Here is a 27,555-nt window from a genome sequence, read left to right as displayed (position 1 = left end):
TATCCAGTTAGCAGTAACAGCTCCTCAACAGTCGTAAATTTTACCCAAATATGATTCATTTGGTATATAAAAGAGTAAGCATTTGTACAATAAAACGTTTTTGCTTTAAATTATGAGTTACGCCGTTTCTTGCGAGAACTGTTGTATAAGTACTTTATTTCGTAAAATTATGAACCGTATCGGTGAAGATTTTATAGGTAGATAAGATCGTTATTGTATTTATGCTTTATTTATTATATTTTCATAATTTCTTTAATATAAATATTTTTTAATTAATTAATTTCAGTATAAGCGAATAAAGTTATTTTCTAGGCTAACACAAAATTAGCTATATCAAATTCCTTGTTATAGCTGAAACTCTCGATGGATCGGATCAATTTCTGTGAAAAAATGTTAAACGGGGCTTATTTTTATCATTAAGCAAAGTTATTTCTCAAATCACACCCATTAAAAAAGATTCAAAATACTTATGGACTTTCTATATTCTTTGTACTTACTTTCTTATGCTATACATTAAATAAGTAAAAATGTTAATATCATTCTTAATTATTAAATAGACACGCAATATGGCTGACGTCTATAAAGTGATGGGTCATCGACTCTCATCTCGGACAAGACAATAAAGGTTTTAATGCTTCGCGTACATAATTCATAGGTCGCCTTCCATCAGCCGGCGCCTGTGATAAAAATTCCACACATATCAAGTTGGAAACAGGATTTCATTTTTTAAATCGTATTGCAAATAGTGGTAGCAAACGATAAGACAAAGTTTTTTTTTTATATTAATAATAATACAGTGAAATTTATATATAATATACCACCACCATATTTAGTTTGTCAAATTTAATAACTGGATTATCATTTTGTAAACATCACTGAACCGAAAAAAATTTCATAACAAAGCCATTTGCAAAACTCACAGTTTAAAAAATTATGGGTAAATATTATGTTGCGAAACTGTAACGAATACTTACAAAATACACTATGAGCAAGTGGTAGTAATGGTTGCCTTAGATCATCGTGAATGAGGCAACAATTTCCATTGTCTTTACCTCATGAATTCCGAATACCGACGCGGGCGAGTGCTTTAAAGATAACCACCACCTTAATGCTACTTTTTATACTCGCTTAATACGTGCCTGATATTGAAAGCGTTTTAGAAGAAAAAAACGATCTCTAAGTGACGTCATCAATCTTATGACAAAATACGTGAAGAATTTTGAAGATACCTCATTCAAAAATGGAATTCAAGTTGATTAACTTTTTTGGCACACATTACACTGTCGTGTAAAGTTGTCTATTGGATCGCATGAAGAATTTGTTGCAATGCAATCCTTAATTTGAAAGCAATACCGTCTAAATCACAACATTGATAATTGTCAGTTAATTAAAGCTTTGAGTTGCATAACGAATACACCGCGCTACGAATAATCGAAAATACAATACGGACAACGTAAAGTTTATTCGTTATACGCAAAATAATTTGAGTCATTATGTGAGGTTATATACTAAGCCTCTGAGCGGCACGTTTCTTACCGTGATTAAAGAAATAACTGAGAACTACGTGCTCTTAGGGATTCTATCGTCCTTCCATTCAGGATTACTTCCCAACTTACACAACAAATCCTGTGTATGGCTCATTAAATTCCAAGCTAATTTTGCAAGCTAGCATTAACCCGCTCTCAAATAAATTATAAGAAAATAGTACTATTATAAGGAAAATCTTATGTTAGTGTTATAGTACATAAAATATGTTTACTACGTAAGAACATACATGTATCATTTATACAACCCTAATATTTCGTGTCATACATATTTATACAAAGCTTTTTAATGACTGATTTAAGCAATAAATAGATTCTGCATAACTTTTCTAATGTAAAATACATAACTACTAAAACTTTATAATTTTATTAATTATAAAGTATCAGTGCTGTATATTTATTTTTAAACAATTATATTTCAATTTAAATACATTTTTAAATTTTTACAATAAAAGTTCATATTATAAATTATGTTCAGGTTCATTATTAAATATTTTAAAATGTAAATGAATAATTCACGATAATATGTTTTATTGAAAGAAAGAAGCACAAAAAAAACAATACTAGTAGTAGTAGTAGTAGTAGTAGTAGTAGGAGTAGTAGTAGGAGTAGTAGTAGTAGTAGTAGTAGGAGTAGTAGGAGTAGTAGTAGTAGTAGTAGTAGTAGTAGTAGTAGTAGTGTTTGACAAGTTTGAAAAGAAAATTATAACTAAATATTATCTTTTCGAAACTTCCTCTTTATATAATACATAGAAGAAAATGTGCCTAAAGATGAAATAAGTTTTCAGACAATGAGGGCTTTAACGAAGGCCGAAAAAAAAGTATATTTTTATTTTTAATAATTTTACCTCCACCCAATTAACGACAGCAATTTAACGATATCACGAGAGTAATTAAACTGTCCTATTAATATGTCACTACGAAATTTTATAAAATTAAGTTAAGTAATAGCTATATAAACAAGTATAATATGAAGCTGAAGAGTTTGTTTGTGTCACAATAATTTCAGAATCTATCTAATTGAAAAAATAACTTTTTGATTTAGAAAGCCTATTTGTTGAGAAAGTTTATAGAGTATATAACATTGCTCTACGACCCACGGGGGAGCAGTAACGTTATACGTGGGTGAAGCCGCGCGGAACAGCTAATCTATAAAGATTAAGGTTAAAATATTATGCCGTGTTGACAGATACGTCGCAGAAGGTCTACTGCAACATGCCAATTTCTTCTACGAAAAAAAAACATTTTTGACACAATCCGATGTATCTAACCTTACCAACGTGTGTTCCACTTGTATATCATAGCTACCATTTCAGAAATTAATTGTTATTATACGTTAATTAAACAGTCTTGAACAATAACCGTTAACGTATATGAAAATTATGAACGTATTAGTTCAGTATTTCAACTAGTTTTCATTCTTACTGTAAAGTGCCAACAGCTAACAACGTACCTGTAACAAAATGAACATGGTAAATAATATTGTAAGCGTTGTTGTTGAATCCTCTATGACATTACTGATTAAACGTCACATCCAACAACAGAGCAAACGGTTTGAGAACAACCTTAGAATGTTACTTTGAATGTTATGTACGTGCTTCTGTTGTTGTTGCTGAACTTGTATTTAACTTGTTGTATATAATTAATTTTCTACTTTTTATATGCTTAACATAAAAGAAAAAAAAATTTGGTGGCCATCACATATGTAATGAAAAAATGTCATGATGTTTGGTTGAGTATTTAAGCCGTGAAATATGCTTTCATAATGAAACTCATTTCTGAACTTTTCGTAAGCATAATCATAGTAATGTATATGGAAAATATAATAATGTATGTGGAATCTAATTTCGAAAGGACTTTTAATTTGATTCAAGTGTGTATTATTATTATTATTTTACTTGAATGTTTTGATTTTGATGTAGCAGAATACGAATCACGAAATAATTCTTCAGTTAAGTTTGACGTGATTCTATAATGTAAATTTTTAACAATAAAAAAACCCGCAAAAGTTAACATTTATAATTATTATATTAATCAAAATAGTACTTTAAAAAAAATTAAATCTGATCTGACAATGATTATAAGTTTTTTCATTATTTACGACTTTTATAATTAATGAAGACAAATGTCTGTCTATAAAGAGTATCGTTAATTAAGTCAGTACGGGATGCCCTAACAATGGTACTCAAATTAATGTTGCTTCATATGATGGTATGTATGAAGTATGAACGATTATATTCCTTGTCTTAAAAACGCGGGCATTAATAGGATTAATTTATGAGCACTGTGGGTGGTTTAGACAATTGATAGTTGCTGCACCCTAGAATAGATCGTTTAAATTTAGATGCACAGTAAAATTATATTTTACGATTATGAAATCATCAATAGTAACTTTTTCCTTAAATGAAATGCCTTTTAATTTTATGGTAACTAGAAATTACCATAAACCATATTCCTATATAGAGCCGAGATGGCCCAGTGGCTAGAACACGTGAATTTCTACCGAAAATGGCGGGTTCAAGCCGAGGCAAGTTTTGTCGTGTGCTTAATTTGTTTTTATAATTCATCTCGTGCTCGTATTAGAGCAGCGTGGTGGAATAAATTCCAAAACTCAAAAAGGAGATCTTAGCCCAGCAGTGGGACATTTAGAGGTTGTTAGAGTATTACTTTTAACTCAAAATGATCATAAAAATATCTATTGCTTGTAAAAACTAAAGTTTACACATTTTAAGGGTCTCATACTTCTTATAACCTAACGAGCATTACTACAATATAACCAAGGGTTTTACTATTGTCCGTGTCTAAGAATAAGAACACGACTTATTTTCAAAAGTAACGTGTAAAACGTAAGATAAATGTGAATTACAGTCAAATGCTAAATATTTTATTAAGCTCGAATGTTAAATCATAAATCAACCAGTCTTGTATTATTTACATATATTATATTTCATAATTTAATATAATAAAAATAAAGAGATAAAGAGGCTTCTTTCACATCTTTCTTGTCTGCATTCTATATTTAGGTCTCATTCGCTTATTTGTGTATAGAAAGAGATACAATACAGATTGTTATGTAAGAGTCCAATAAGCGATATTTACCTACCGAATAAAGAACCGTGTATTCTTATATTGTCATGTTGATAGGACATATTACACAGCACAGATACATCAATATTAATTGTAGCAATGAAAAACGTCTCCTGTTGCTAGACAACCTTGATAGTTCATCAATCTCTAGGTAATTGTGACGCAATTGTGAAACAATTGTCGTCAATTTTTGTATGGGATACAAATTGGCATTGAAATCATTAAATTCAATTGTTTGGATATTGTTTATCATCTGGTGACAGAATAGACATTTAAATGAACGAAAACTAAAACGCTTAGAACATAGAGTAAGAAGAGATCAGCAGCAAGTCCTACAATTGGACCAAGGCGTCTCCTAATTTTAATTTAGAATGAAATATGTGATATTTCATTCTTAATTAGGTGCTGGGCCAGATTTTAACCCGCGATTTTTAAGTAAAATTTATTTTCACTGATTCATTTAGTCTTCTTTTTGTTAAATAAAAGATAAATAATTTACGCACTTTAGTAAGTTACAAAGTACTTAGCGAAAACTTGATGCTATATTAAGATAAAAATGTAATGTCAAACAATTTTCTTAAATAAAAGGACTGTACCAGTATCGAGTTGCAGACGTACAAAAAATTCAAAGCACTTGACCGGCTGCTTGGCTCCATGTAGCCAGGGGCGTCTTGGGGCCATAAAAAACGGCACTTTGGAGTGAAGCCAACCAGCTACCACTTATTCAACCTCATTGAAAAGATACAATTTTAGCTGAAAGAAGAACACTTGAAACCATTTTACAAAACATTTTCAATTTATCCAACATCCAAAATTTAGCAAAAATAACCCATCTAAATTAATAATAAGCCATGAACATTTTCTGTTGAATATTTCAATTGGGTCTGGAAAATAATCTTGCCTTAAAATAAAGCTGCATACTCATAATAAATTCAGCGATTCAAGAAACAAGTTTCAAGAAGTAGTATCAAGCAACTTGTAAAACAAAAAGGAAATAACAATAAAATTAAGAGAAGGTTACTCGATAAAACTTACACTGAAATACATGCATTACTGGTGGTAGGGCTTTGTGCAAGCTTGTCTGGGTAGGTACCACCCACTCATCAGATATTCTACCGCAAAACAGCAATACTTGATATTGTTGTGTTCCGGTTTGAAGGGTGAGTGAGCCAGTGTAATTACAGGCACAAGGGACATAAAATCTTAGTTCCCAAGGTTGGTGGCGCATTGGATATGTAAGCGATGGTTACATTTCTTACAATGCCAATGTCTAAGAGCGTTGGTGACCACTTACCATCAGGTGGCCCATATGCTCGTCCGCCTTCCTATTCTATAAAAAAAAAAAATGCGACTACTTAGAGTGTGGTTTTCAACGATAATTTGCATTTGAGCGTTTATTTTTTAATTTTTGAATATAAACGAAAAAGCCTAAGCGTAAAAACTTGTAAATTATATGTTTTAATCGTAATGTTATGTTATTTTCGAAGTTTAAGTGTGATTGAAAAGTTGGAATATGAAAAATCACTGAATTTTTCGGTGAAAGAAATCAAGATTTATGCGTTCACCTATTCCAAATAAGGTAAATGTAGTGAATTATTCTCACCTTTAACTTAACAAACATAAAAATCTAACAAAATAGTCAAAAGTTAAAGTCCACGAAAATAATGTCGCGGACACTCCGATTTTGAATTATTTTATTTTATTGATTAGGGTTCACAAAGTGGTTGTTATGACAACACATTTTTTGTAAAACTACGATATAGCGATCAACTTTCCTTACTACTTTATTTTACTTTTACTTTAAACTACTAGTACTTTAACGATTTCAGTTGTTCAATGTTTCAATTGAAAAAAATATTTAAAAATCATACGTAATTTACTTTCAGTAACGACCCGAGAACAGAACTTCAAGCCTCCTTGTAACGAAACGAAGAACAAAGAATGTAAATGACACTTATCCGAACTTTGACATTTTCTCGTTTAATATATCACAAGTGTGATTCAGAAACAGGCCTTTTAAAACTGTATAAAATATTTCAAACGTGGATTATTTATATTTAAGATATTTCTTATTCGAAGTATTTTTTCTTCTAAGATTAAAATAACTTCAAAGGCTTTAAAAGCGAAGGGATTTCAGCTGAGGCTTCATAGAGATTTTTAATTTCAAACACAGCGAATAGCCTCGTCTGGATTTTCCGGTCCGCGAGATACCAGTTCTAAAAATAGATTAATGCCTGCGAAATAAAGAGTTCCACATTTCATACCGCACTTGAACAATGTCGTTTTATTGTTTCACCTCTGTGAGAACGACTCGTATCTCGTTTTTCACACATCCACGCAAATGAATACTGCGTCCGAATTTCTGTTATTTAGCTAATTAAGCATGTAAGTGCGCGCAAGTGTGATACAATCGAGCCTTTCATTAACTGTTCTCGACTTCTCGTCTGTATGTTGTGTTGCATCTCGTTATAGCTCGTGTTACAAGCGGTCAAGTTCTCTCGATGTAATCTGATATCAAACATAATTAACCATTTTATTACTTGAAGTAAAACGGACGTATCGTAATTCGTTCGTATTAAGCCCTACGTCAATACACATTATTATAACATGGTTTATTATATATCATACATTACCATATTTTTCTATAACTTTAACTGGAGATAACTTACAAATAAATCATTTGATTTATGTGTTTTTTCTTCGTGTAAAATCGTAAATCATAATCACTACATTTTACTTGTTTATAATTCATCTCATGGCTGGTGGTAAGGGAACCTGTAAATGAAGCAGCCTAATGGAATAAACTTATAACCTTCTCCTTAAACGCATTTCCCTAGTAGTGGGACATTATAAAGGCGAATAAAAAGAACACATATCATTAATAGATTTAACTATTTAAATGTCAGATTGGAATATACATAACATAGTTTAAATAATATACAATAATGCTATTTTAATTTTTTCAATAGCAACTGATTACTTCTCTCGCCACATTCAAGTCAACACATACGAGTTTGCGCTTTTGTTATCGAATTAAAACAATGAATGCACAGCCGATTCCCCTATGAATTATGAATTCCAACGCTCATCGGAGACGTCGATTTCATTGAATATGGATTCGTCAGAATGAAATCACCGTTACAGATAAAAACAAAAGATACAAAATTTGATGCACATAATTCATGGCGTTCAAAACACAATGGACACACGACGCATAAAACGTGTTCGAGGGACCTCCTTCGAAATTCCCCTCGCCAGCTAAATCTTATGGGGATCAAACAATAGCACATTTCCTGAGTCTACTACATAATGCTTTTGAATATTTCCTACATTTTTGCTGTTTTTTGGTAATTTCCTACTTAAGATTAAGATATAATAGTATGATAAAATAAGTTTTTTTTATATCACAAAGAAACAAAAGTAGCACAATTCTATTTTACAAATATAACAAAATAATATACGGTTTCTTTAAACCAGAGTGAACATTCGAAGTCACATTTTATTTGAAACATTGTGACAGCAATTGGGTACACCGGCCGCAAACCACATTCCCGTCGGATCTAGTTGGGAGTACAAAAATAAATGAAATAAATTTCTCAAAACGAGCGTGCCCCTTCACGCTACACAAAAACAGACAAGCGTCGCAAAACGTGCTACAGGTAGACAAAAATGATTGTGATCTAATTTACCAGTTGTAAAAAGATAATTCAAGTTAGTTTTTCTTTAATTTTATCGATGAACTAAATCTCCTTCCTTTTTTTTGTTAAGCGTAGTAAAGTTCGAATAAAGTACTTTTGGTATTCTTACCAACATTTCTATGTCGCAAATTTTGAAAAAATCCTTAATTATATGCTACAAAAAATCGAAATTAACAATTTCTTTATAATTATACTAGAATAAAGTTATAAGGCTTTAGAATTTTACTTTTTACCTACTTATTAGCACTATAATTTTGAGATTTAGGTAAAATTTTATATATTTTAATTTTTGTAAAGTAAAAATTGATATCTTAAAGAATCTCTATGTTTACTTAATGGATGAATTTAAAAGTATATTTTCATATTGTACAATACTATTAAACTGAGCATTGAGTTATAGAAATATTAGAAGACAAAATATAACACAGAGATTTTCGCCACCTCCAGTAACAAGAATCAAATACATACATGAGCGAAACTAAAGAATGTGGCCGAGCTGAATGTGTAAATTGTATCAATTAAGAAAATGTGCCCCTCTAATGTATGAACGACGATTTAACAAAGGAACTGCTGCTGTTTGTAGCGTTCTTTATGTATCTTTGTGTTTTTTCTTTATTATTTTGCATATAAGTTCACTACAAAGCACAGATGACATCGCATGACCTACATACTAAGCATTTAATGGTATGTTTATATGTTTTAAGCTATATTATGTTTTCTTGCTACTTTAACAGTAAAATATATTGTATATAATCTTAAATTATTTACCAATATAAAGTGTATTGTACGAAGATTTTTTTTAATATAGTGTTTTGAAAATGAGAAGTTAAAATAAATACAGCGTTGATTTTGTAATACAATTTAATATCTTCTGTTGAAAGTACTTAACGCTTAGAAATTATATTAACCGTGGCTAATCAGTCATTATCCTATAAACTAGAAGACTTATCTAAACAATAATTTCAAAGTTATTACAGTGTCGAATTTTTTTTATTAATAGACGATTGGGTTTGGGAGCGTTGACTCGTTGAAACGGTAACATCAAAATATCGTAATTAGTAACACAGACAAATGAATTTAAATATATGTAAGTAAAAGTGCGATTTAACTATATGACTGAATATATTTATCTTTAAATTTAAATATGATAATAACATTTTTTTTTTTCCTAATAAATTTGACAAAAAAAATCATAGTATAAGTTTCACTTGTATTATATATAAAACGAAAACAAATGAATTATATGTATAAATATAAGTAAAGTAAGAAATAATGTTAATTCTGAACAAATACCTTCTCTCCATTTGAGGAAGCGGTTAGTAACTTATTATTAACTACGTTCACATACAGGATCGCATCGATCACGAGATAAACGATCAATACAGATTAGACGACGAAAATTGACGACTCGGAGAGCCTAAGAAATAATTTGTCATCTACTATACCATCAAAACTCCCAACTTAATCAATTCTCACTTCCTTGGTCCGAAGTTCGAGTCCCTAATTGTTGTCCCCTTTATTTATTCAAAGTAACATGATATGTCATCCACACCAATGTTTCCCGGGCGGATGTCATACTCGTTAATGTCAATATATGTTGCCCAAAGTAGGGACTTATTAACAGCTGAGTCATAGTTAGTATATCACTAAACGAGGCATTTTAAGGGTATCTCGAAATCGGGAATGTACGTGTAGCTCAATATATCAACGTTTATTCCGTTTGAAATAACATTCAATAAAACATTTCTAACGTTCTTCGTGTTTTTAATCACACTGGGAATAATTTACTTTTTAAAACTACCGTCGAAAGTAATAAAATACTAGAATGTGAATATTTTAGAGCCTTTAAAGTAAATTGAAACGAATGTATTTTATATATTTTTTACAGCGTTCTTATATCACTCGTCACTAATGTTAGTAAATAAATTTGATAATTAACAGATAAGCAAATAAACTGATTAATTCGGCATATAATTAATGAATTATGTATACTTAGATCTATCCAGAATATACACTAAAAAATAAAGTAGCAAACAGTTTTTTTTCGGAATTCTATATTTAAGGCTCAATTTGTATATAAATAAGACCATATGCAATAGATCGCGATTTAAATATCTCTCGTTTCCCGTGTTAGCATAAACTTCGAAACAAAAAAAAAATACCGAAAGAATTTATAAATATTTTCTTTATAACGCCACTTACGGATGCTCATCATCCCCGGCTCTCGTTGAACAGTCGTAAACATGCCGTGATGACACATTAACACCCAAATGTTTAACTTAAAAACACATAAAAATTTATAGCTTCAATTTACATTTATTAATATACCTTTGTAACATTTTATTAATTGTAACGATAATTGATATTTAGTTTCAATAAAGTTCCCCTTGAAGACATGACGCAGAATTTTGCCCAACACATTCAGGTTGCATCATTATATTTTCCTTAACTAAACATCATTTTTGAATTATATACACAGCTTATGTATCTTAAAACTCAGTGGCGCTTGTCCAGATTCGAACCCGAAACCTTCGTCTAAGACATACGTGGTCTCTCCACTGGGTCATGTCTTTTAAGTGTAGTTAACGAAAGAAACTTTATACTTTAGATAAAGAAGGAAAAATTATTTTTCATATAATACATAAGACATTAACAAATCATTTTGCAAAGTAGCTAAGAGAGTGAAATTCGAGCCAGTTCAAAGTTATAATGGAATAAAAATATTAACCGAAATCAAAACTTTTATAATGTAAACTAAAAACGCCAAAAACTTAACTTTTCAATTCCATAAATCATATCAATCATTTAAATCGCACTGCAAATAGCAAAACAAAGGCGAAGGGTGGTGGTTAATGGGCCAGTTTGTTCAGAGAACTTGAACTGAACGCATTAATTTTAATAACAGTCAAAGTCAAGTGAGTTCCATTAATATTTATGGAAGTTTGACAATCACTCTATTTGCCCTTGCATTACCGATAACAATCTACGTCATTAACCCTATCGGCATTCCTTCAATGCAAGTGCAGTTGCAAGTTTAGGTATCAAAGAAAATCAGACTTTATTACAAGGGACAGAGAGTTCAATTTTAATCATTGATCCGGTAATAGAAGCACCTAAAGTATAATAAACATATTGAAAGCACTGAAAGATGCAGAAATCTTGAAGGGTCATTAAACTCGCATTCGGGTTAAGCTTGGGTCGAGTGGTTATCAGTTGGCAAATAGCCAATGCGGCTTTATGCGATAACGTCACAGAAATCATATCGCTAGGGAGTTATTACTTTGAAGAGATCGGAAGTAGGTGCTCACGATTCTAGGTGGTGAAATGAATAACGTATTGATAGTTTATTTGCATTGCTACTATGACTCAAGATAGGCATCAAAGAGCGATCGTTGCTGCATTGCCGCAAAGCTAATGAATTGTACTATAAAATTCCATGCAAAAAGAAAATTTATACAAGCAATAAGACTAGCAGATTGTGTCTGTATAAAAGTTTTTTGTTATCATAACCGTGGGGGAGATTACTATCGTTAGTTCTTAATCAAAAATATAATAAATATTATCAAACCATCTGTTAATACATACGTCATAAACAAAAAACTTTTTGGTTGGATTAATCGGACTCGACAAAATAATTGTTTATTTATATGTAAAACCTATAAATTATAATTCAACAGAAAACAGAAGTGTTTAAATGGTTTAATCGAGCAGTAAAAACATATCCATACAGTTAGTGTATGCAAAAAAATATTATGTATATGCATTGTATATGTTGTGATATGATGTTGAATATGTACATCAGCATTGATGCTAAATATAGAAAAAGAATATCCATTCCAATTTTTCGTTTAAGATCAAGAAACTGATTATATAATACAAGTGCTACAATGCAATCTGTTATTTAAATCTATTATTATTATTAAATTAAAACGACAATCTTTAAACTTTATTCGCCCTAAACCTAAAAAGCGAAAGCGTTATATGGAAATGTAACCATCGAGAATAGACAATTTTTACTTTTTTATCATTCTTTGTGGATCAAATGCGTATCGGTCACACGAATAAAAAAGTGCAATAAAAATTTAATACTATTTTTCGAGGATTTGTTACCACATTCGACATACCACTGTAAGTTTATTGACATGTAACATGTGGCAATAAAATAAACTAGAATATACATATGTATGTACATAAGCATTTGTCTATTAATATTTATTATTGTAAAAAGTATTTGTACTTGATTAATTAGTAAAAAGTAATAAAGTATTTAACAAAACTATGGAAGTTATAATGGACTAAATATATATCACAACCATTAAAAAATTAAAATAAATTAAATTAGAGTATTGTAATTTAGATTTCTTACGTTACTATGTTTAATCTATATTTTTTTCTTCTTGGGTGTGCTTGATGAAGTCTCTTTTAAAAGAAACATGCCTTTTATACATATATCTCTTTAAAAAAACGCTATTATTTAATGTAAAATACAATCATTCCCCCACAACAGTAAAATGTATGTCAAAAGTCTAAGTTTACGTATAACATAAAAAAAAAAACATAAAAATTGTCCCAATGAACGGGCTTAATACATAATGCTGTTTAAATTATGACCGTTCATCACGCGAGTGAAGTGGCTTTCTAAGAAGCCTTCAGTTCGCTAGCAGCGTCGAGATTAATGTCATTTATCTACATAAAACGTGATATTATTTTTAATATTTTCATCCAAAATATGATATTACCTACTTCTTTATGAAAATATGGGAATAAAGAATATTTGAATATTTAATGGTTATTTCTTTGTTATTAAGAGCGTTGAATGATAGCAATATCGCCACTTATTGATTTACATTAAATGTATCTTAATATTATAAGTATAAGTGTGTATGCGTATGTATATATATATCTAAAGTCCCGTGTAAATAAATAATTATTTATATAATCATTATTTAGTTCAGTAATCAAGGCTCAAAGTCAGTCAATCATTCGTGTTCTTACCTTAAACGCTTGTTTGGTCTATTTATAAAGTACAAGCACACTGCACTCGGAACGCTTTGGTTAATGTTTAAACTCAATTAAACGAACCTTCTGTAAATTTTGTGGGCAGCTCAGTTTATCAGACCACTTGCGTACTGAAATAGCTGCGGTTAAGACGCTAATGAATCAATATTATGATCCCATAATTATTTACATTCGAAGAACGTTTATTGGTTATATTAAAATTTATATTATGTTATTGTATTGTTTACAAAAATATCAAAGTGAAAGTGTTATTTTTATTCAATTAGCATTACGCTAATAGGGATCTACCTGTTAATCTAGTAAGTAGTAGTAGAAAAACGAAACCTAGAATAATTGGAACAGACAAAAAAACTCGGTGGATTTGACATATTTATTAACAACAATAAAATATATTGGGAAAATAGATTGCAATCGAGATATGCTTTTTTCCTTAGCTTTAGGTGATTTACCAAAACCGAAATAAAAATCAAAATGTTCTGTATTCAAGTAGCGTTTTACTATTGAATCGTCATTTTACAGGATTATATTATTCGTAATGCTAATACCGGTTCAAAATGTAGAATCTAGCGAGTAGAACAAGCAAGAAATTCAGTTTTTTTTTTTTTTATATGTCCGGGATGGCAAATGACTCTACTCCACCTGATGGTAAGTGGTAGTAGAGTCCAAACGCGACGACGACCAGTACAGTCGGGAAGAATGTTCTGTACTAGCCGTCACCGCCTTGCCGGCCCTTAATCAATTCAGCCTTAATCACTTAATTAATTAGTACTTAAAAACGGCCTTAATCAGTAGTTAAATATATATATCTAGATATCAACAGTTAACAGCTTGAATTACATACCTTATTGATTAATTAATTTGTAAGCATAAGATTTAAATTCATTAGCAAAGTTTAAAATATCTGCAGATCTGTTACTATAGAAACGAATATGTAGAAATCGATTGATTATTAATTAGTTTATGAGTTACATTAAATGAAAGCGATAGCAATTTTTATTGATTTATTTACATTCAACATTTTTAATTTACGTAAATATATCGATCAATCATACTCGCGTGTTTCATCGTAAAACCGCCGATAGATCGCAATTTAAGATAACGAACATTGAAAACAGAACGTAACATGTAACTGAAATACTGCACTACTTTATTGCGATAATAAATTCTACGCCATTCGCATTTTCATTTTATATCATCACCACGTGACTATCTACCGCAATGTTTCCGACCTATTCTGAAATTTTATGATTTAAAGCCAACCGTATTCAAAGAGCATTGAGAACGGAAATTAAAAAAAAGTGCTCGATGCCATGCTTTATACTTGTATTTACCATTAATTTATCTTTAGTCAGATTAAAAAAGCTGAACAACAACAACGGGTCTAATACATATATACTCACATATATATACTATACATATATCAAAAGCGAAAATAGTTTATCGAATAAAGAGTTTATCTTATTATATCTCTTAGAAAACAGATATATTTTATTCATTAGTAAGTTCTAAAAAAATATATTTTAAAAGAATCTGTGTTAAATTTATAAATAATATATTGTATGTAAATATAGTATTCTGCTAACGGTATCGAGCAAAAAATATTTTAGATTTGCATTAAAAACAATTAAAATTATCAAAATTTGTTTCTTTATTGTTAAATTTTTTTCGTGCAAATTTAATTCTGTCTAGAAATTTAAGAACCGTGAAGTTATGTTAAAGCTATTTTCGATTCATACGTATTAGAATCGTAAATAATGATGTATTTAAGATTCTGTTTTAATTTGAAGCTTAATCAAGCAAAATATATTATATTAGCAAAAACCGCAGCCGTTGTTCTGCTTTTATATATTTGAGTTGAAATGAATGGTAAAGAAGTTCATGTGTTGCAGCGCCATTTTGGAACAAGATACAACAAAGCGGCTAGGAAAACACCTTCTCCATGAACGAAACGGTATTGGTGTCTATCAATCTCAAACAGATATAACAAAATCAATTTTTATTTAGTTTTTATTTATCATAATTACATAAATAAACACCTAGAATACTTAATAATTTACAAAAATGAAATGGATATTTATAACACATAAACACATATGGTATTCACATAACGAAAGCACACAATATGCACAGCAAATAAACGCTTAACTCAATATGCAACGGTTTCCAAGCTAATAACAATCCCGAGCAGAACTGACGCTTGAACAATGACCTGGACAGCAAAAATCTAGATTGTAAGCAGCATGAAATCATTAGCTGAGTACAATTACTGCGGACAATGGTGAGAAAGTGCTTCGAGAATGAAATTCACGGCTTCGTGGGAAAATTAATGCAAATCCCATTTTCTCTAACTTTTTGTTGATTGTCTGTGCTTTTATTGCTCCGCTATTACGCCTTTTAACGATATCTATTAAGATATTTCATAATATTATATTTCACATAATCATAGTTTCTTTGTTATAACCTAATAACTCTATATATTTTTTAATTAGTTTCTATATGAACTCCCAAGAACAACTAAATTCCAGAGATGAAAAATAGGAAAAATGTGCTGTTTTAAAAGATATTACTCGCAAATTTATTATCATGATTGTTATTTAAAATGATAAATAATGTGTACATTATTCCATCTTTTATTAATTTAAGAATTATGTAAATTTCAATCCAATCACATTATAGAAATAACGGTCATAAAATATACTTATTTATTTATTTTCATTTAACCCGTTATAAATAAAGTAACGTTATAAATGAATTTTAGTTAGCGCTTAATACACCTGATATGCGGGTGAATAAAAATAATGGAATGATATATTTTTTGAATTATTTGATAACTCAATAAAATAATTAAGCAGTTTTTTGTATATTTTTATCAACATACAGGCACAACTGCGTTGCTCTGACAAGTAAGGTAGACTATAAGGCTCCATATTTTATTAAATGACATGCTATAACTTTTTACACCTTTGATAAGGTCTTCATTATCAGAGCAGGTTAAAAATGCATATAAAATGTCGACGGGATTTAAAAAGGAAAAATCTATAAATATTTACTCTAAAAATCACTTCAAATGAAATACGTATACTAGTTATGAAAAAAAGATGATTTCACTTTAACTTAACTAGGACAATATTTTCAATATTTAATATTGTTGGCGATCTCGTGACACTCGATCCCCCTCTCCTCACCTACCTACATAAGTGGGTAGGAGCCGGTGGTTTTAAAGTGTGTATTCTGGAACTCAGTGTCGTTGAGTCCTACATACGTAACAGCGTTTTACAGCGAGATAAAAAAAACACACTTTTTTATTGTTAAAAGTACGATTGTCACTAACAATAAGCGAATTTCCATGAAAATATCGATCGTAGATAATTCTCATGAATACAAATTATTCATAACAACAAAAACCTTACAGATACGTTACGTAAAAGATTATCAATAATTCAGAGACGCGTGTCAAAAATACATACACACACAGAGGTCGGTAAACATGAGCCTGTATTTCATGTCTTTCATGTCTTTGAAAGACGACTACGCACCAAGTCCCATAGAAAAGAAACATCTTTGCCGTGTAATAGGATATTAATAGACTGTCACAAAACATGGCCTTACAAATATGTTAACACTAAGTATAAAAGTGTACCAGATAACATTTTTTGTAAGCAAGGATGTCAAGTTTATTTGTACGGTTAATACTTGAAGTAAATGATATATGTGGATACTATATTTCTTTTAGTTTTTTATCAACATTTTTACTACACATAGATAAGATTTGCATGGGTAGGAGATAAAATTAATAGTACATCGCTACTGTTAATGAAAAAGGTCGCCTAATAACGTAAAAAAGTAAGTTAAATGAATTTCAAAATAAGTTATATGTTCTTGTTTTTTTTTAATATAGGTATTTAATGGTCTACACTACGCTAACATTAGTCAAACATTATGGGAAAATCAGAGAGAAAAATATAAACATTAATAATAATAATGTCCTCCAGACCGATTTCGGCCACGGCGGCCAATCTCAAGAGAGATTAGCCAACTATGCAGGAGATATTATAGTGCACAAGTGTGTGCGCAAACACAGTTGCACTCTCTATTCCCTAACTTGCATAATCCGATGGGACGGCAATCCGACACGACCGGAAAGAGTTCAAGAGCAGGACCATCGGCTTTACGTGCTGTCCGAGGCACGGGAGTGTACACACTTACAGACTCCGGGCTGCTACTGAGAATTTTCTGACAGAAAAACACAATAACTTTTTATTGACTCGACCTGGGAAACGAACCCGGCCGAAGGACCTCCGGGTCTGCGACCTTACATCAAGCCACTAGACCAACGAGGCAGCATATAAACATTATACATATAACTAAGGAAATAATAGTTTTGTCCTCCTTAAAAGTATTTCTTTTACATACGACTTTTTGCACTCATGCAAATAGACCATATTTGGTCCTACATATATTTGGACCTATCACTATGGACAAATTATTTGAATTTAAAAGCATATTCATAACATAAGAAGATTATAATTATTCGATTATAATTGTGTATGTGATATATTCGCCTCGATAGTTCGAGAGTGAAACAGGAATTAACTTGTGTAGTTATTGAGTATGTAAATACTCGAATTATTGATCATAGTGTCACGTAATTTGAAACAAAAAAAAAATATTCATGAGGGTGAAAAATTAGAGATTCCACATTTACTTCTCTTAAAGTTACTGTATTATTTTATATGAATAATGCAGTATTGAAATACAAATTCTCACAAGCCTTTGATCATTATATTGAAATTCCGAATGTATCATCAAGTATTCTACATAAAAGATAAAATATTTTACAGCAAAAAAGTGATTTACAACTCGTTACTTAACTTGTTGTATTAATCCGTATCGAGTATACAGAGTTAGAACATGTGTATATTATAATCGAGATCAGAACACCCCGTCAAGGTCCACGGACGCCCGGTCGTCAATCCGGTCCTAGCCGACACACTCTGTTTCCTATAATACCCGTTGCTTGAATGTGGCCGTTTGTGAAACTCGGACATGTGAGGTAAAAGAAACAAAATATAACAACAACACCAAATACAGTGTTTTTTTGTTTTCGTATTAATATATACATATATGGGCAAAGACAAAACAGTTCGGTAGCTTTGTCTCCTGTACTTTTCAAGCGATTTTCTTTTTTTTTTTTAGTTGGTAGATATTGACGAGCTTTAGAGTGATCATTAAAAATTTAAATAAGAATAGAGAAAGACATGCAAATTAATATATGTTTACCTCAAATGTAATGTACATTTGAGTCACATTTAAAATAATCTATATGAATACTATAAAAGCGAAAGTAACTCTGCCTATCTATCTGTTTGTTACGCTTTCACCACTTTTTTAAACCACTGAAGCGATTTGGATGAAATTGAATATGAAGACAGCTTGAGCCCCAAAGAAGGACAAAGGCATACTGTTTTTACCTAATACATACCCCCCTCCCTAAAACAGGAGCCAAGCCGAGAGCGAAAACTAATTAAGTATATATTTGCAGATAACGCTTACAAAAGCTTTATTGTTAAGAGTACTAAACTCTAAACAACATTAGGGAAAGGAGTTTACATAGTAACGGCAGCTAGGAGTTATATATTTAAGGCAATTTTAAAACAAGAAAAATAGTATATGCAATTAACACAATATATTAACAAAATGTGAACTAGAAATACAATTATAAAATATAATAAAAATACAAACTATTTATTTTTATTTTGAAGATTCAAAAGTAACATGAGTGCTTTCTTTTAAGCAAACAAATAATAGACTACATTTGACATAATGTCATGATCGTTTACTATTATTATATATTATTAAAGTAAATGCTCTTGAAATATATTATCAACGGAAACTAAACATATAGAAATATATACCAGTTGTCTCTTGTGCTGTAATTTTGTAGAAATGAAATGTATTCATTAATAGTATGTGAAAGCCAAAATGACCCATATTGACTAGAAGAAGTGAATCTTAACCGAAGGTTACGGGTTCAAACCCGGGCTAGATCCAATGAGTTATCATGTGCTCAATTTATGTTTCTAATTCATCTCGTACTCGGCCGTGAACGAAATCATCGTAAATAATCTTACATATGTATATCCGCATTAGAAGAGTGTGATGGAATTGGCTCCAAACCATCTCCACCAGTGTAGAGGATCATGGCCCAGCTGTGGGACTTTTATAGGCTGTCACTTTACTTTATTGTGTTAAGATAATTTATAGTTGCCCATAACTTTCATTTCTTTAAATTAGTTTCAATGTCAATTCGTGATATATTCCTGTTAAACGAATCATATTGAAATCGCGTGATTCGAATTTTAAATCCTAAAGTCATAAAAATTTATAAGGTTCACGTTCAGTTTTTGATTGATTGCAAGGCTATTATTTGATCTATCGTTGTGCCACTTTCGTCATATGACTATGAACAATTTGCATAAATTGCTAATTTAAACTACATTCATTCTAAAGTATAAATAATACACTACCAATATTAAGTTATTTTTGTGTGAAATTTTGAAAGTAACTTTCAATTAATATCTTTAAATACTGCTTCCTTCTTTCCTTTTAGTGTCTTAATTGCATTCATTAGTAATGGAAATTATGTTGAGTTTTGCTTTGATTATAATTTTAATACTTATTATGTATTACATTATATTACCCAAAAAATATAATATATTTTAGTCTTGATTAAGATTCAAAACATCAGTGTTATTAATTCAATTAAATTAAATAAACATATTATGTATACGTGTTTAAAAATAACAATTTATAAAAACACTATTTGGTTCACATATATATAATTCCTATATCATATGCACATATATAAGAAAAAACGTGCCATGTTTAGAGTTTAAATAATAATTCCTTTTAAATTGAAAACATGTGTGTCTCGTTGTGTTTAATTTACATTTGCAACAGTCCAATGAACTCCCTGGAAACCATTAAATACGATATTTACGTTTTGACTATTTTATTAAAAACTGATGAACCTACTTAAATATTATTACTTTTTATTATTTGTTTTAGTTTATAAATAAATAATTTTAACGGATAGAGACCACCTATTTCTAAAATAGACCTAGGTTTGAAAACAAATATTAGGTAACGAAAGTTCAAATTAAAACAACGAATCTAACTAGCCCGTTACACTCCGCTCCATGTATCGAAAGGAACTGTCCCGAGTAAAAAAAAAACAAACGGGCTTACACCATCATAAATGATGGCATTAATGATTAAAAGCATTCCAAATTTTTAAATTTGGAATGCTTTTAAATATATAATTGTTAATTGTGTTATGTATATATTAGTTATGATTTAGGCGAAATAATACGTTAATTTAAAAAAAAATAACTGCTTAGTTATTAAGCAAGAAATTGAATCGTTTAATAAATGTGCCATGATGGTACCTCTTGTCTTTTATTTTATGCATTTTTTTGGTAAGTAGAAAATGGCAACTATTGTTCCTTTGCATTTGTACTTTTATAAATATAAACAATAGTTTATTTCTAAATAATATACTAATTATTTTGTAAATTAAAAGCAATTTAAACAGTACATTTTTGTATGTTTGCGATAAATAACATTTAAAAAATAAAGTAAAAACTTTTTCCAGACCCTGAATCTTTGATATGCCACCGTTAATTACGGGCTAAAAAAAGCACGTCTTACAGTGAAACGGCGGGAAAATTCGCGACGCTCCTCCCGTCAAACCGGTCAGAAGAGCGACAGTGGCGCCACCGGTTATAAGGAATGCAAGATGTAAAAGCAACATCCATTTATAACAAGGAAACGGAAACTTGGATCGGATAGCATTGATAGATACATCGGATGTAGTGTACTAGAGATATCGAGAGATACGTACTAATAAGTAGGACAGTCATGAAAGTAAGATTAATTATTTATTTCATTTATGAATTTAGTTTTTTTGTAATATATATACTATATGTATATATATACATATATACGTATTTTCGTGTTGATTTAATAACCTGTTAGTTTTTGGCCCAAATTTATATTTTTTAAGTGTTTCGTCAAGGCTGTATATGTATGTCCTTATGTGTATTTATAAGTGATTGTTCATGGTTTAAATATATTTCGGTGTTTCTTTTATAAATTCTCAAGGGCAAAATTTAACGTATTGTCGGGTATTTTAAATGACATTTGAATAGCGTTAAGTGACTTTTGCTTGTTCTTGTTTGAGGCGAAATATTTTCTGAATATAATCGATATAGGACAAAATTGTAAATTTTAAGTATGGGAGGCGTATCCCATAGCTGGGATACGCCTCCTTTGAACCCAATATCTTCGACTAAGATTTTCATATTCTAACCATTGGCTCATTTCGGCTTTCAATTTCGCTAACCAATATATATAATTAACATTTGAATTACAGGTAATTGTGATCAATGCAGATATATCACATACATAGTTTAATGATATACGCTCTTTGGGGACTACCTGCTCTAAGAGATAACATATCGTATCAGTGACGGTACTGACCGTTACGTTTCGTATTAATAATGCTATATTACAAAATAACATTGCAATCGTGAATGAAAAACATCCGTTTGGCAAACATTCTTTTCTTACCAATAAATGCATGATGAAATAATACTTGAATAAATTTACTATAAAAGTTACACGGACATATACACCATCAAATTTAAAAATAGACACTTAAAAATTATGTGTTCGAATTTGAATCCGAAATATTCTATTAGGATCCACATGTTCTATGGTTTCATTTGTACTTCCTTAATTAATTCAAATTAGTTGTATAAAAAATCGTTCCTCCATCACTCTATATTCATATTTAAGGTAAAAACAAAAGTACGATTCATAATGATTACTTATGATATAATATTTGAGAATTATGATAGCTCATCTTGTAGGAGGTTTAGTCTCACACGAAGCATGTTTTATAATATTTTCAACCGGTAAACTCATGATGTCACGTAATATAAAACTGCCTTTACGTGCTAACATGATCCATATATGTAGTTTGCGTGTGATTCATCGCTTTGACCCACATCACGCCTTTCTTAGTGTTTAGATAAAATGCCGTGATTACCGTGACATGAACTATAAGACGTGACGGTGAAAAAAACTCTTGTGTCTTTCTAAGCATGTTGACTTATGTATGTATTTAATTATAAAGTAATTTACTCACATTTTTAACTTGACAGAGTAATTAAACCTATCATAAAAGTAAAGAAATTCGTTAAAACTCCTAAGCTTAGTTCTTAATTAAGTTAAGAAGTAAGAAAAATAATTTAAAAGGCGGAGAATTATGCGTAGACATACTTGTAAAATAATTGACAGTGATTGGTCAGATTTGACGAAAAATATTCATTGAAATTTTAATTCGATTTCAAAGCTAGATCAACGAAAACGTTGAAGAAGTCTTTATATACTTCTGAGATATAATACTCTAAAACATTAATGAAATGTCTTTCATTCGCAATATTTACATTTGAAGTATTATATTAGTTAAATTAATCTTATCATAAATACTGTATGACATGAGAAAGTTAGAAAGATTCGTTGAAATTGAAATGCAGTGCAGAAATACATGTTATGATTACGAATTAAACCGAGCCATGAAACACAAGGAAATGATCTTCGTTATTATATCAGATCAGAGGTGTTGAGAAGAGTAATAATAACATTATAACTGCTTTCGCTCTTGCATAATCACTTGCATTTGATCCCAGATAGCTATTTGTGTTCAGGAAGCTGCGCTAACCATTATAGTAGGTAGAGTTACCCGGCTATTTCATTGAGCTCCCAACATTGAATTATCGATATCGCAGTAATACTAAGGCTGCGTGGTACTTAGCAAACTAAACTGTAAGTTACTAACTAACCCTAAAAAATTAAATTATATTATGCACTTACTAAATAATCATAATAAGACAGAAAATTGAAATTTTTGACGATTTATCATTCTGGATTTCCATTCTGGAAGTCAACACAGTAGAGTTTGAAGGTTTAATGGTTTGCAATTTAATCTAGTCTGTTTTTATACATAAAATATTTATTAGAAAAAAAAAGCAAAAGAATAAACCAAAGCTAATGTAAACCACTTGAGACATGTGCTAATAAAATCAAAGATCATTAGTATAAATGGCAATATAGATCACCGGAGTTAAAAATGTCTCCAAAATATAAAAACATATAAAAGAAGAGTTTTTATATACGTTTAAAATATAGCATATGAAGCTTTGTTGCAGTGAAAGGACAAATTATATATTTACGATCGTTAGCGGTCATAATAGTTAAGATATAATCTTAACCGTAAGAGAAAGTTCTGGATATCATTTAGGGTGGAATAATCTTCTAACTTCTACTGTTCTTGTAATAAGAAATGACGATGACCGCGTAAAGAGACATATTCACACTCATATAGCAATCTCGAAGTTAACACGCTTAAATGATGGGGATAATGACACGGCAGATGTGTTAAATTTGTTTTAATTGTTAGGAATGTATGTAGATTAATAGACGCCGTTATCAAGTGAGTAAGATATAACAGTTTCAAGTATGATCTTTAATCTTTTTCTTATTATATAAAAAATAAAGTTTTCAATCTTAAAGCTGAGCAAGTCTTGTCTTATGCTAAAAGATAGATTATTTAGTATATCATCTTCACACGCAACTTAATGGACTAAGATTGCTTTTCAATACAATGTTGCTTGATTTTAAATTTTCTTTAAAAAAAATTATAATTTAAATGAATTTTGAAGTCTGATTTTATATCTGTGGCTATACTGTGGCAATTTCATGTCTGACTGATTATAAATGCTTAAATTTAAATACTTACGAGTGTTTAAATTGAGAGAAGGTATTTTTGTAAAGCCCAAAAACTAAGAAAATAAAATTGGTAGGTTTTTTAAATTTGAAATCATATTCTTTATATCCGTGGACGAACTTCAAGGTTTGAAGTGTCAGTTATTTTGTATGTAACATAATTATTTAGTTCCGTTGCGACTTTCGTCACAAATGAAAGACATTTCTTTATAGTTTTGTCATTTATTCGTTTTGCACGAAAAAGCAATCGACCCGATTAGGCACACTTTGCATTTTTACGGTTATTGATTCACTGGTTTTTATACAATATTACTACACTTCTGTGTCGGCGTCAAAATAGTAAAGATTTGTACATACGTAAATTATGACGTGAAGAATACACAGTTTACGGCAATTTATATAACATGGAACCATACATTTTCAGTCAACTCCTAAATATTCCCAATATCCAAATGAGTTAAAAAAAAAACTAAGGTGCTTGCAAAGGCTTTGAAGTTGATATTCAAGACTTAGGTCTTGAACTGAAACCATCATGAAAATTTTAATTAAAAATTCATTGATAAAAATTTATTTAATTATTTAAACGTTAATTTTATATATATTTTTCTAAATATTTATTATTAATAGGCTAAGTTAAACGAATATTGCAGAATTACAATGAAAAGAATTTACATTTGATCGAATCAACGCCGTTTCAGTGTGAAAGTAACGCATGAACGCACCCAGAATTAATGTGGCAGAATTCTCAGTTGTTCCAGGAAGGTTGGTTTCCGCCATTTTACTTTTTTAACGTTCGCCAGATAACGGGCAACGGTTTTTGCAACCGCACCTGCTAACTTTCTCGTGAAAAATAAAGAAATGCTACAATCGGTACTTTTAAAAATACAAGTACTTGTTACTTGCTAAAATAACAACTGTTGTTAATATTGATATACTATATGTGTAAGTATTACGTCTTTTTACTTTGACTAAACTAGTTTTACTTATTTTTTACCATATGTAATAAAGATGCAAAAATTAATAGGTATGTTTTTTATATATTCACCAAATAGGGCAGGAATTAATATAATATATAATAATAACCATACGCCTATATTCAAAATTAATTGTTTCACACACACAAAAATACTACTTACTATAAACATAACCTCGAAATATTAATTGGAATGATTCATAATCGTACCTGTGTATTGCCAACTTAAAAAAAAAATACAAATATCATGAAGATAAAAAAAGTAAATTATTGTATATACGTTAACTTGTATTTTCCAATTTAGAAAATCTAATAAGAAACTTGTTAAATAAAGATGTTATTCGATAGTTTAATCTAACTTACCTGTTATTATAGCCAACAAAACTGCCAATGCCGCCACACCTGTCGCTCTTGCCCGGTGGGACCTCATCTTGTCTCTTTTTAACACGCGACTTGAATGCGTTCTTATAAACAAGAATAAAACAACATAAAATTTAAAGTCTGCGTCTTCAACGGTATTTGTCTTTTATTTCAAAACAATAAACAACTTCACTTGCGTTATTTAACACCAACGCGAACCGTATCGTAATATCAAGATAAAGAGATTCACAAAATACACTTATAAATGTTTTTTTTAACTTTTCGAAATAGGTCTGAAAAAATGTCTTTTTAATGTTTCACTTAAGTTCATCGTGATATTTTCCTGTGATGCGATTTTAGGAAGAATTAGAAATGAAAAACTTGTTTCGTCAACTGAATTCAATTGCAACGTAAGGCGAGCGTGCGTCCGTTCCCTATGACTGCGGAGGACATACTATCGCGGGCTCGCGACGTGGGCGACATAGAGTCGTGTCGACAGATCGGAGAACTAGTCGGCGTCAGTCGTTCGTCGTTGGCTCGATAGCAATGCGTGACGCCAGGATCAAAACTAGTCCTTCGTTGTTTGTTATTTATCGTCCGAAGATTGAGGAATCTGAGGCGTGAGGAATTTCAATGTGATTTGATGGTTGTTTTTTAGGTCAGAGTAATATTATATGTATGGTCTTTTTACATCACAAATGCAAGAAATATACTACTAGTTAAATCATAAGTATGCTCCATGTCATTGAATTCGTTATTAAAACCAAAATAATCAATAATTACCGCCTTATTAAAAATATTAATTAACTTACGTAATATAAATATAAATAAATTATTTTATGTTTGAGATTTTTTGGCCTAGAAATATATAACTTAGTTAGTCCCTGAGCCGAGATGGCCCAGTGGTAAGAACGCGTGAATCTTAACCGATGATCGTGGGTTCAAACCCGAGCAAGCACCACTGAATTTTTATGTGCTAAATTTGTGATTATAATTCATCTCATGCTTTACGGTGAAGGAAAACAACCCGAGGTAACCTGCATGTGTCTAATTTCACTGAAATTCTGCCACATGTGTATTCCTCCAACCCCCATGGAGCAGCGTGGTGGAATAAGCTCCAACCTTCTCCTCAAAAAAAGGGGAGGAGTTCTATTATATAATATATTGAATATTTATTAAGTATTTTAATTTCTACTACCGATTCTCAATTGATACTTGTTATCTTAATTTTTTTTATATAAAATAGGAAGGCGGACGAACATATGGGCCACCTGATGATAAGTGGTCACCAAGGCCCATAGACATTGGCATTGTAAGAAATGGTAACCATCGCTTGCATCACCAATCTTGGGAACTAAGATGTTATGTCCCTAGCTCACTCATCCTTCGAACCGGAACACAAAAATACCAAGCACTGCTGTTTTGCGGTAGAATATCTGATGAGTGTGTGGTACCTACCCAGACGAAAAAAAATAAAAATTAAAATTAAAAATTGTATTTATATAAGATTCATGTTTGGACTTCATAAATATAATCACATGTTCGAATTTCATATTTTGTTTCCGCTGTAGTACTCATATTAGACTCATATTCTCCACCTTTTCTATCTCTCAACTCCTATTAAAAAATCGTTTCACAATTGTAAGCAAACAAAATACACAAACGTAAGAGGTAACATTTGTGCTTTTTGTTCAAGCTATTCGTCAGTGGACCTCTCTCGAGAGGCAAGATATGCACAAAAAGTTGTTTTGCTTAAGAAATTTATAAAACAACACTATCTCAGCCCTTTAACTACACATTCTAACTCTCAAGTGTTTGTTTCTTTAGTATCTACTTACATCAAATAAATTGTATGCACATATGTTCATAAAGTCATATTGTTATGTACTTTTAAAGTAATTATAGTGCATTTTTATATGTCTCCCAACCGATCTTTTTTTCTTTCCCCTGCCATTAAAGTTGAATTAAAGAGATTTCATAACGCTGTCATAGTGACTCCTTCGCCTTGTACGTCTTTCTTATAT

At 30.5% G+C, this 27,555-nt stretch overlaps 1 protein-coding gene across 3 annotated transcripts in view; it reads right to left on the bottom strand.

Moving 5' to 3' along the window:
- Nucleotides 1-26,011, bottom strand: part of LOC126769384 (fasciclin-2) — a 111,896-nt gene extending 85,885 nt beyond the window's left edge. The window contains exon 1 of one of the 3 annotated variants that reach the window (XM_050488127.1): nt 25,535-26,011. In XM_050488127.1, the coding sequence (XP_050344084.1) occupies nt 25,535-25,601 (67 nt within the window). In that variant the 5' untranslated portion in view covers nt 25,602-26,011. The remainder of the gene's footprint in view (nt 1-25,534) is intronic. The other 2 variants (XM_050488129.1, XM_050488128.1) reach the window with 2 other exon arrangements.
- Between the last annotated feature and the right edge of the window lie 1,544 nt (nt 26,012-27,555).

The sequence above is a fragment of the Nymphalis io genome, chromosome 7 (assembly GCF_905147045.1).
Source record: "Nymphalis io chromosome 7, ilAglIoxx1.1, whole genome shotgun sequence".
Taxonomy (NCBI): Eukaryota; Metazoa; Arthropoda; class Insecta; order Lepidoptera; family Nymphalidae; genus Nymphalis; species Nymphalis io.
The sequence above is the reverse complement of the archived record's forward strand: the minus strand, read 5'-3'. Positions and strand labels throughout refer to the sequence as shown.